Raw genomic sequence first — 12381 nt, 5'->3', positions numbered from 1 at the left:
TAACTAGAAATATCATTCCTCAAGTGCACACCTGACACTAATGTACCCAAGCACAAGGGATTAACAGCACCTGGCCACACCTGCCCACCCACCTCAGGCCCAAAATTTAAGGGGACACCAAAAAACAGTTGCTGCTGCTGCTAAGTCGCTTCAGTCGTGTCCGACTGTGCGACCCCATAGACAGCAGCCCACGAGGCTCCCCCATCCCTGAGATCCTCCAGGCAAGAACACTGGAGTGGGTTGCCATTTCCTTCTCCAATGCATGAAAGTGAAAAGTGAAAGTGAAGTCGCTTAGTTGTGTCTGACTCCTAGCGACCCCATGGACTGCAGCCTACCAGGCTCCTCTATCCATGGGATTCGCCAGGCAAGAGAAAAAACACAGTAATTGAGGTTTAAAAAAAAAAAAACTGCATGAAGTATTTAAGAAAATAAAAATAAAGGTAAAAATTCATTATGAAAAAAATATCAAAATTTCATATAAAGACAAGCCCAGCATGACTGATTTCTCTCTGTCTCAGGCTCCAGTGTCTCGGTTGGGCAGCGGTCAGGACAACTCGTGAGGTCCACAGGATGGACCATGACCTCTGGGGTTTCCGGCCTGTAACAGGAATGAGCTACAAGTGCATAGATTGAATAGTGTTGAGTGAAAGCAGCCAGACACAAGGATCCTATTTACCAAAATACAAACTGCACAGGGCAACACGTGCCCCAGGGAAAGCAGTGGCCAGGGTGGGGCCTCAGGCGGCTGCTGACGTTATGATTTGGGTGCTGGTTATGTGACTGCACTCAACTTGTAAATTCATCAAGCTGCACAATACAATGCCTGCAGTCTTCTCTGTGTATGTTATGCTTTTAAAAGAATGGAAACTAAATAAAACAGCCAACATGTGGCTCTATCAGGAATCCCTCCCCATCACAGTTTGGTGACATTGCTCCCAGAGGCAGAATCCTGAATCCAGTAGATGAGAAATGAGGCTGAAGACCCTTGAAAGGAGGCCTGGCACTGGAAGGAGGGGTGAGGACACAGAACAGTGGGACTTCATTATCCGAGAGTGTGCAGCTCCCACCCCCTGACGGTAAAATGAAAATCAGGCACAGAGCACAAAAAAAGCACGAGTTGAACGAGGTTCCCAAACACGTGTGTGTGTGTTAACAGGCCCTGTCCCTGTGTAGGTGGAGCTCGTGAGGGGCAGGAGTCCAGGACTGTTCCCTATGGAGACTTGTCACTGCCTCAGGGATTAGGGCCTTCCAGCAACATCAAATACATGGGTGGGAGACACGTGAAGGTCCTGCCAGCGCCCACTTGTGGGTTCAAGATGCAAGGCCAGTTTTGGCTTCCTTACAAGTGCATTAAAGGAAAGGTGGGAGGAGGTGGGGGAGCTGCTGGAGTGGGCACCCCAAATGCTGGTGGAGAACCCAGCGGGGGGCAGACGGGATCTTGCTGCAGAATTCTTCCAACTTTGCTGTAGGTTTGAAAACGTTCATAATAAAATGGGAAAGTTTCCAGTAATAAAGGAGGGGATGAAAGATAAGACAAAATTGAGAAATAGGACCTTGTAGTCCAGGTACCCCAGTCTTGGAGACATTGAAATCATCTGAGGGGTTAACACACACACACATAAAACACCCCCCGCCCCAGATATGCACACATGTACACACACCCGACAGAGAACACACACACCCATACCCCAAAGATACATGCAGGCACACAAATATACATGCACATGCACCCCTTCCCCCGAGATATACATACGTACACACACACACACACACACACACACACACACACACACACCCCACACACACACACACACACCCCCAGGCCCCTGACTCAGTAAGGTTAAAAGCTTCCCTGATGATCGTGATGTGCACTAAGAACGAAAAGCCTTTGCAGTGAGAGGTGGGTGCCTCTGACCTCGGTCAAAGTTGTGTGACTACACTCAAGGTCAGGAACCCTCATGTCCAGTAGATACCATGTGCCAGACTCTGCCCTCCAGTCCTCACAGGCTCCTTGAATTGGATACAACTATAATTCCTGTTTAAAAATAACGAAACTGAGCTGCCCACTGCAGTCTCTTCAACAGGACCAGAGAAGACGGTGTGGAGAGAAAAAGCCAATGACTCTGACCTGCAAGCCCCACCCTCCATCCTCTTCAGGGGATGGCTTGGAGCCACCTGCTGCCTTCTACTCCCCCCAGCCCATTTACCCCCAGTCCTGAATGCCTGCCTGGTCCCTCAGGGGGTCAGAGTTGGGGGGTTTAACTGTGTTCTAACTTGAGGGGTGGTTCTCTTTTTAACGGGTTTCTGGGTCTCACCCATATGCACCCAGATGTGGTATCTGATGCACGGCAAACACCCAGCCAATGAGCAAATCTTGAATAAAACCGGGGACTGCATAGGGAACGGAGGCAAGAGGAGACCTTTGGCGAGCTGCAGCCAAGTCCCCTGGGGAGAGGGAGAGGCAATTTGCCTCAGGAGCCATGAGTGAAACCAGATGACTCAAGGACGACCAGACCACTAGCTAGGAAAAGCACCTGGTGACCAGACATCCCCTCAGGGCCGAGAATCTCGAGCATCGTTCACAGTGAAAAGGCTGAGAATCCGGGATCAGGGAGTGCACATTAAGAAAAGCGGACCCAAGACAACAACCCTATAGAGAAGACATTTTTAAGAGCTGACCATTTCATAATCTAACTTTAAATAACCCCTGGTTGGTGCAATCTTTTAAGCTTCTGGCTAATAAATCTTCTCCCAGGTGGGTGAGGGCTGTCTCTGACACCCAAACAGGGGCTTGGCAGGCCAGGTGGCCAGAGAAACAGCTGCAGGGACCAAGCAGGATGCCCTGGGTCGGGGGGAAATGGGACTCACCCGAAACGCTGTGCCTTCTTCGATGATGGTCGGCAGCTGGGAGAGACAGATGTCCACAGCCAGGTCCCAGGCTTGCCTGGGGAGAGAGCAGACAGGGACCCACGAAGCATTACTGAGGGGCTTACCCACAGGGGCCCTGACGGCAGAGGAGCCCATGAGCGGCTGAGTCAGGGTGGAGCTGCCAGTGGGGTGCACAGGAGGCGAGGCACTCTCGGCTGGCAGCACTTTAATGCCATTTTGTTGATGACAGTTTTTCTCTTCAAATTAAAAGGAGAAAGAGCTCAGGAAAAATAAAGGGCCTTGTCCATGTTCTAACTAATAGTTTCCACCCCAACTTGAGCCCACCTAGTGCGGCAGCCTGCCCACATTGACGGCAGCTGGGGCTCTGGGTGGCTGGACTGGGGCGGCATCACACACAAACTGGCCACGAAAGGCCGAGGTCAGGCTGAGGTGCTTCACCAGAAACAGGCCAGGTGGGGCTGGGAGAAGGGGTCTCCCTTGGCCCACAGCTAGAACTGCCCCTTGTCCTTGCGGCCGCTGCACCCCTCTGTGGGTGGTGGGAACCTGTGTCCAGTGCAAACCACTGGGGATGAGACGGGTGGTGCCCTGTATGCAGGGAGGTGGCAGCCTCTTTGATGACTGGGCCCCGTCACCTTCTCCAACTTCCTGTGGTGCTGGGCCTGGCTCCGCTCACTACGAGATGTGCAAGACAAGGCCACACTGGGTCATGGCATCACCTCCCAAGAGTCAGTTTCACTGCCTGTGAGGTAGGCTAAAGATTGTATCTCCTGTACAGGGTCCTGTGAAGACCTCAGTGGGTGGATGACATCGAGGGACATATACAGAGGCCTGCTGTTTCCCAGCAACATCCAACATTGATTCTAAACTGGATACAAACAAGTTTCTTCCTTTCTCTGTGGTCTCAATCTCAGTGTGGATTCCCAAGGATATAAAAAGTCTCTCACTCAGACCTCCCTTTCTTTTAGAAATGTGCTCCTCTTGGAAGTGATGGTCTGAACAAGGGATTTTGTTTCTGGTATGGCAATCTCCTCCTACTACAATGCCCTGACACATACAAGGATTCCACGTTAGGTTTATTTACACTAATAACTGCCTGTTTGTGTGCAAGAGGTTTCTTCTCATGGGTCTTCATAAATGGTCAAAATAGGAATGAAAAAGGAAAACATCCAGAAAAACAAAATGGAAGATGAATAGAAAGACTAGAAAACTCTTTTTCGAGTATATGGAATATCTTTCTTTTGCCCAGACTGGCCCCTTCTGCACAAGCCTGCCCTTCCCCCTCCAATCTAATTAAGAAGCAATCAGGAGATAATCAAAAGTGCCTCAAAGTATGGGCAATAAATAGCTCCCATATGCTCAATAAGTGCCCAGACTGCAGGCGAGATGGTTATTCTGTGGTGTTGAGGGAGCCGCTTACACTTTGTTAAGACAGAAGCAAAGTCAATTATTGTAATTAAGCTCTATGAAGATTCATTGAATTTAATCAAATTAAAAGTTTCGACTTCAGGAGTTAGAAGAGGAAAGGTGAGCACCAGACGGGGGAGGTGCTGTGGGCAGGGGGGTCTGCGGCAGTGGGTGGTCTTGATACAGCCACTTTACTGTAGGGGCACACCAGGAAACTGTGCCTTCTGTACAGCAGGCTTCCATGCCTTCTTTCAGAACCATCTCCCCAAATTCAGGAGGCAAGAAGAGCTGTAAACCATTAATGATATCCCTGCTGGGGTGTCCTAGACAAAGTATCAGAAACTAGGCCGCCCTGGCGAGACCAACTGCCCTCAGACCTCTCCAAAGAGCGAAACAAAACCCAACGAAGCTGCAGCAGGCCCTGGGCGACAATCGTCTGAGGAGTGTGGGCTGTCTGGCCTGCCACCTCCTAAGGGCTGGCCCCCACTTGGGTCTAGCCACTGAGAAGGGTCGAGTCCTCTGCCAGCTGCACATTTCTGTGCCAGAAAAGCAGCTCAGAGGAGACTCCTGGCCTGAAAGGAAGAAGGTGTCTCGCCTGCTTCACCGGGAGCAAGGAGGGGCTCTGTTTGCAGGGGCACAGCTGCCTAAGTGAGAGGGGATGGGGACAAGGGCCTCTGTTCAAGGCACTGAGGAGGACAAGGGAGGAGGGAGGATGTGGGGCAGCACTGAAGACCTGCCTGACACCAAGAGGCCAATCAGACTACCAGCACGCAGTGAGGCTGCAGTGAGCCCCAGGCAGGGGCGGGAGAGAGCAGCAGGCTGGTGCTGGGCAAGCCAGTCTTTCTTTGGGGCCTGTGGTTGTTGACTGTACAAAAGGAAAGGGTCAGGCTGAGGACCTCAGAGTTCTTATCAAGCCTTTGATCACAGGGCAGCCTTTTCAACAGCACAAAGGTACACTCTGCTGAGCATCTATTCAGTTGGTTAAAACTGGCTACATTTTCTAGGGTAAAATCAAAATGAACTCAGAGTCTTAATTTGGGATTCTCACTAAGGGAAAGTGGGAAAGTGAGTCCTTAAAACCCTGAGCCACGGTGGGGGGCTGCTGGCACCCAGGCGAGTGGAGAACTTGGGAGGTGTCTGCGTTCGCACTTCCCACAGCCCCTGGGACCAGCCGCGCCAGCTGTACCCCCCCGGAGGGAGGACCCCGGGCTCCCCGCCCCCGAGGCTCAGAGCAGTGGGGCCCTGAGCCGTGGGCTGCCGATGAATCATGGCCTGGAGAACGTGCCATCCAGGCAAGAGCTCGAGTTTTCAGGAAACGGGCCTAAGATGGCAGGCGCCCAAGGAGTGGGCCGTGAGAAGAGCCTTCCAAGAGCACCCGGCTCCATCTGCACTGATCAGTCAGTCAGCCAGGCTCCCTTGATGGGAAGGAATGCACAGGTTATTACCGTGGAGGAACGCAAGGTTTCAGGACCTGCTGAAATTGAAAGTGAAGGCGAACGGCTCCCCGATGGCTTCACATCAAAAATTAAACAGGAGCCAGGCGCTGAGCATTTCATCATCGGCGCCCCCCGCCTGAAGCAAAGTGTGAACGCGTATGACTTCATGTTTTAACCTCAATTTTTGTTAGGCTTTGTTCCCTGCCTCCCCCTGCTGAAAATTCAGCCTCTCCATCACCACCCAAGGAACACAGTAACTAGATGGTAAATTATTTATTCGGAATGCTCTTTCCAACTACCTTGGCTGTGCACTCCCTAGGGACGAACAGACTTTGGTCAATTTACCAGGTGGGAGAAAGAGCTGTGGGCATTGTTGTCGAAGGTTTCATCACCTAAATGAGCTCTGCTAAAAGCCCATGGCAATGCTTCACTGGCCAGGAGCCTAGACCTCAGGGGTGGCTGGTGAACCCGAGTGCAGGAGAGCATGATCTTTCTGCTTTCCAGGCCTCACATGCTCCTGCCTTTGCATCACAGCTCTCTCACCTCCCCTAAGGATAGGACTATGAGCTGGATGCCTGCTATCCATGATGGAGATCACAACCCCAGCTTCCATAGACCAGGTGCCACACACAGTCGCTGGGGAGAGTGGAGACCTGTGATGCTCAAGTGAGCCACGTAGCTATACAGGAAAGAGGAATCAACTCCCATTTGTAGACCCACTGGATCTGGTATTACCATCTAACCAGTATTCTTGTAAAGCCACTGGATCTGGTGTTACCAACTAACTGGTATTCTAACCACTACCTCTGTCTACTTCCAGGTGAGGAGGGAAAACACCTGGGAGTCTATTCATCCTAAGCAAGTCAGGGTCCCTTGACGTGGCTGCATGCCGTATGCAGCTGCTTGACCCGGCGTTTATACCAAGTATCTGTGGTCTCTGACTTGGTATGAGACAGTTCTGAATGATTTCATAAATAAATAAAGGTTATCACCCATGCTGAGTGCTTTTCTACTCCCTAGATCTACAACATGGTAGCATGGTCCAACTGGAGGGCTTGTGAAATTCCTAGCCCAAGTGCCATGACCCTCCAGGAGGAGCCGCTGTCCCTCTGATCAGTGGGGAGGCTCATCCTCTGGAGACCCAGGCTGTGGGGCTGCTTCTATGGAGAAGCCCCATGCTGAAAGGGTGCCGGATGCTCTGGTTGGTCCTTATGTCTCAGGGACCTGCCATCTGGCTTCTGATCGACCTTTCTCTCTTTCACTGCATGATGATGTTCCTACAAGCATGTTACTTCTTCAATTTAAAGCCTGATTTTATATTTGATTCCAGATCAAAGTAGGTTAATGGTATAATTTTCAACATTTTTAACGGGCTTGACTAACATTTATCTGGCTACAGGCTCAAGCTGGCACTGTTAGGAAGAACCCCATCGGGGGAGGATGTGTTACATCCCTGTGATTCTCCTCCCGTGAAATCTCATCTCCTCTGATTTCTGTATGAAAAGCCCTAATTTAGACTTACCTATTTGGCATTTCTCAGAATATAAAGATTGGAAGCCATGATATTAGATTTCAGAAAAAGATCCCCACTTGGAGAACCTTTGGCTGTGGACATGCAGAGCAGGACAGGCCATGCCAAGACCTGGGTGAGGAGAGCAGCCTGGCCCCACCCCACCTTTAAGCCCTGCACATGGTTACCAAGCGTTTCAGGGTCCCTGGGCCACCAAGAAGCTGTACTCCCAATTTCAAACTCAGGGCATCCCGGCCTGGCCCAGAGCCCTTACTGGACAGCCTGATGACTGCATCTGGTCCCCAAACATTTAGTTTGGCCCTCAGAATGTTTTTTTTTTAAATGCTATATTAGACACCAACATTTTAAACAAGGAAATTATAGATGAGAATACAGATTTTTGGCTGCTCTTTAAAAGCTGCAGTTGGGGCTCCACGATGCACATGATGCAGCCTGGCTCTTGCCACACCACTGCGCTCCTTGACAACTCCCCCGCCTTTCGTTTTGAGGTCTGTGTGTTCCCCCATCGAAGCCCTCACAGGACGTGAAGCGTCTGCCACGGAAGCGAATGAGGGACGGAGAGATTTCCTACTGCCTGAGGCCCTTCCTTCCACCCCAGGGAGGAACATACTCTGAGTGCCAGCCTGCTCTGCACCCTGCATGTTTCTGAAAAGCCCTCTCTTCATGCCCACACCCCGATAGGGCTCTTCCCATAAGTGGTGGTGGACACGACACTAGGACCCACACAGTCCAACCCTGAGGCTGTGTCTGTGGTGACACAAGGGCCATGTGTGAGGGCTTGATGCCCACCTGGGAACACACAATGTGTCCAGGCTGGGTCACCAGTGCTTGATATTCAGTAAATGCTCAGGCGTTACTTCATACCTTTCCTAGAATGGCTTGTTAATGATCTTCACAATGATCTTTACAAGGTCTCCCAGTGCCCTGTGCATAGTGAGTGTGCAACTACAAGCTAAATTAAATTATTGCTGCAATTGGTGTTCCAGTAGCAATCCCGTGTATAGTAACAAACACAGGATGGAGTCAAACACATCTGAGTGATTTCCAATTTAGGATTTTAATGAGCTCTTTCCACGACATTTAAAAAATATCAAATACCAAATGAGATCAAGTGCAGGTACTAACCGTCAGGGAGTTCTACTAGTTATACTTTTTTTTTTCATGCAAAGAAGCATCCAATGATTCTTCTGTCTCCAGTTTTGTGTTTTTGACAAGGAATACCTCAACCTTAATGACTTAATTTTAAAAAATAGCTTTAGTGTTTCAAAGGCTTAAAACATCTACATGTAGATTTTTAATTACAGAAGTAATACCTATCAACTTTTAAAAGAGAGCATTCTCACGCCAATCCTCTGGTTCTGGTATTAACACCATTAGCATCTTGTTATAATTCTACCTAGTCGTTTTCCCCATGCATAACGTAGAAGTAACTATATTGCTGATACAGTCTGGTGTTCTGTTTTTGTCATTTAACATGTATTTTGCATAAGAATAAATAATCTTGATAAACAAAATTTTAAGATGGCTTGAATTTTTTCAAGTATCTGTATCTCAATTACATCCTTGTTCTATTAGGTACTGGGGTTGCCTCTGGCTTCCCTTCTTATAGCTAACATTCTGACAGCTTTCTTTATCAGAGCCTCTCTGACTGTCTCACCAGTCCCGTTCCTTGGTTCTTCCTCAGCAACCTGCTCAGTCCTCATCCTGAGCTGGGATGGGTGGATGCAAAGTGGACGGGGCAGCAGGGGCTAGAGTGAAGTGGGAGGTGTCAGGGTCCAACACAGCCAGGTAGGGAATGTGCTGGTCAAGGTCAGGTCAGGGGTCAGGCTGCCTCCCCATCCAGGGAGGTGATCCCAGGAACCTTCCCTCACAGCATCCTTCATTGACCCCTCTGAGTCCATTTCCCATGGAACCCAGCATGCAACAACCAGAGTTTGCCTAAAAGGGAGCGGGGAAGGTATCAGGTTATAGACAGTGCTTTGCAGGATGGCGGACCATGCAGCCTGAGGGACTAGACTGTACTCAAGTCCTAGGGAGCTTATCAGCTGCAGAGGTACCCTGGAGTGTGCAGGCAGGTTGGAACCAGGCAAGCAGAAAGACCCAAAGGTGCATTTATGACTGCTAGCAATTTCACATGCCCTGGGAGACCAGAGGATCTTTCCCTGCACTTATCTGGGCCTCTGTGGGTTGCTGTATTAGCTCACGTTTCTCTCCACAACAAATATATACAAATGAGGATCTGTTTTATGAGATTCAAGGAGAGCTAAACTCGCAGGTGAGAGGGCCATACTTCTAGTTTTCGAGGTGGGCATGGAAATCAATAAAAGAGATGGGCAGGATTATGAGATGCTGTTGTTAGAATCTGGACCTTGTATTAAACAGTATTTATGCAAATTCCAGGATTCAGACATGTTCTAAGAGGCCAATACTAGAGAAGGATCTATAGGTTGATGAAGAGAGACAGGTATCACTGTTCCGTTCTGTGCTCTCTGGGTGCCTCTTCTACAGGTCTCCTTCTCCTGTTGCCATCTTCCCTGCCTGTTCTGTCTGCTCTCAGCTCTGGCTCTGGTCCTTCTTCTCTTCTCCAGGATCACATGCTGTTTATTACTCTATGCAGCTGAGCACACCTTAGAAGAGGCAGTTTCACATCCAGAGAAACATGCACACAAAGACGACTGTCCCAAAGACTTGCTACTGGGTGGGCAACAAGGTGGAGAGGACTTAGGCTGCTTCTTGCTATAAGTTTGTGCCCTCTGTCCATCCTGTATTTCCGTCTCCTGGGGGATCTGCTTGGCCAGTAGCCCAAGTGACCGCAGTAGCCCAGGAAGCCTTTCACACTGGGTGGCTGGTGTGAGGCCCATTTCCTGTGGTTTAAATAGTTTTCTATCCATGACTAGACACAGCACTGACCCTGTTCAGCTCTTTTCCCTTTTTCTTTCCTCTTTAATAATACATATTTTATAAAAACCTGGTTCAAAAGTAATAGAACTTAAGGCATTGCTTTTTTTTTCCCCCAGGATAAGGCTGTTTTGAGGATTTCCTCTTCTAGAAATGTGGATCTTCTTTCTATTTATTCATCCTAAGCATTAGAGAGGCTTTTCAACCCCCTCCCCCCAACCTCCGCTCCTAGTTCTAATCTTCGTGGAGGGAAGGAAGCTGCATCGGCTGTTCTGCCAGTCTGTTCTCACAGGATCTAAACAGCTGCACAGCGACTCTTCCACGGCGGTCTACTCCTATTCCTCTGTCTTCGTAACTTGTTCTCTAGTTTATGCTACAAGCTCTTACAAAGGATATGGATGAGGCATGTTTTAACTTGATTTCTGTTTACAGTCTGGCGCTTCGGCAGCATAGTGCATCTTGATTTATCTCATACATAAAAATGCTAATTTCTGATATTCCTCAAGTGGATGAGAGGTGGGGAGTTTACCACCTCCTTCTTGGTTCTCAGGGTTTCCAGAGTCAGGGGAAAGTGGTCATGCACATATTTAAAAAGAAAAAACCACCACTCCAAATAAACCTGAAAATACATCATAAAGTGGTTTTTGCTGTTGTTCAGTCGCTAAGTTATGTCCAACTCTTTGTGACTCATGCCATGCTTCCCTGTCCTTCACTATCTCCCAGAATTTGCTCAAACTCATGTCTATTGAGTCGGTGATGCCATCCAACCATCTCATCCTTTGTTGCTCTCTTTTCCTCCTGCCCTCATTCTTTCCCCGTATCAGGGAAGTGGTTTTTAGGGTTAAATAGAAGTGAACTACTCTTCTAAAATATTTTGCATTAGGGTTTCTCCCAGATGGATATAACTAAGACTCATTTTCCTTTGTTACTGCCCCTTTTCAGTACGTCCTCAAACTCTGCTTGTGTCACAAAAGCATGGAAATGGGAAGAAACCAAATGCCTTCAGATATAATGTCTAGATTCAAGACAATTTCCATTGATGTTGTTATAATATTGTGCTTACTACTAGCAGCAGTGTAAGGAACAGTAACCTAGTTTTGAAGGAAATTTATAATCAACATAAAAGTGTCACAGAGATCACACTCATGTGTGTGTGAGAGTATGTGTATACATGCATGCATGTATGAAATAAGCATGCAAATGACCTGGTCGTGAACCCAGCAGTTTTCCATCTCTGGAGCAATCTTGGACACACTTCATGAACTCAGCTGGCAGTTTCTTTCCTCAGTACCAACCCTTACAGAGTCAGAAACTCACCCCTGGGCCCTCTCCATCTGAGCCATGAATCAGAGGGCCTCTGGAGGCGCTGGTCCCGTTTGGGCTTGGACGACCCTCAGAGACACCTGCCCTTCTGCAGGGGACTCAGGAAGAGCTGAGTGCCTGACCCAGGACTCCATGCTTGGAGGTGCGTCTTCCTATTTTGCTCAGGTAATTCCCTTACACTTGGACTATCTCAGAAATGGGAGGGACTCCCCTGGTGGTTCAGTGGTTAAGAATCTGCCTTGTAAAAAAAAAAAAAAAAAGAATCCGCCTTATACTGCAGGGGACGTGGGTTTGATCCCTGGTTGGAGAACGAAGATCACACATGCTGTGGAGGAATGAAGCCCATGTGCCATAACTAAGACTTATACAGCCAAATTAAAAAAAAAAAAAGAAAGAAATGGAAAAACCACACTCCTTAGAGAACCTGACACTGGTCCAACAAGAAACACTTACCACATGGCGTGCATGTACGTGGGGGGTAGGCGTGGACTGCTGACGGGGGTGCAGTTATATGACCTCATGATTCTTTCTGCCAATAAAAAATTTCGAAACAGACTAGCCACCAACAGGTCCTGTCTGAAGAGCTTTTGGAAGAGATCTGAGGGCAGAGAAAAGATAAGAATTTGTCTTCAGTGACTCATGCCCAGCATTTAAAGCCAAATACACAAACTTACTTCTATCAGAATTTGCCACCAGCAGGTTGGGACTGACATGCACATTTTCCACTGGCAGTAACCTACATCTGTTACATATGTAACTGGAACAAACAGCAGAACCCAAGCAACTATCAACAAAAAACACAAATGCTCCTTATACTACAGTAGTAACTGCAGTTGTAAGAAATATGGATGGTGTGTTCCATGAAGACAGATGAGCCTTGAATCTGCCCTGAAAACACTA

General features: G+C 48.6%; 1 protein-coding gene across 2 annotated transcripts in view; it reads right to left on the bottom strand.

The window, feature by feature from the left end:
- RPTOR (regulatory associated protein of MTOR complex 1) overlaps positions 1-12381 on the bottom strand; it is a 314337-nt gene that overhangs the window by 89126 nt on the left and 212830 nt on the right. For both annotated transcript variants that reach the window (XM_065909607.1, XM_065909608.1), the window contains exons 9-10: positions 11935-12079; positions 2869-2944 (exon numbers count right to left, since the gene is read on the bottom strand). In XM_065909607.1, the coding sequence (XP_065765679.1) occupies positions 2869-2944; positions 11935-12079 (221 nt within the window). The remainder of the gene's footprint in view (positions 1-2868; positions 2945-11934; positions 12080-12381) is intronic.

The sequence above is a fragment of the Muntiacus reevesi genome, chromosome 18 (genome assembly GCF_963930625.1).
Source record: "Muntiacus reevesi chromosome 18, mMunRee1.1, whole genome shotgun sequence".
In the NCBI taxonomy this organism is placed as follows: domain Eukaryota; kingdom Metazoa; phylum Chordata; class Mammalia; order Artiodactyla; family Cervidae; genus Muntiacus; species Muntiacus reevesi.
Note: the sequence above shows the minus strand (reverse complement) of the source record. Positions and strands in the feature narration are given on the sequence as shown.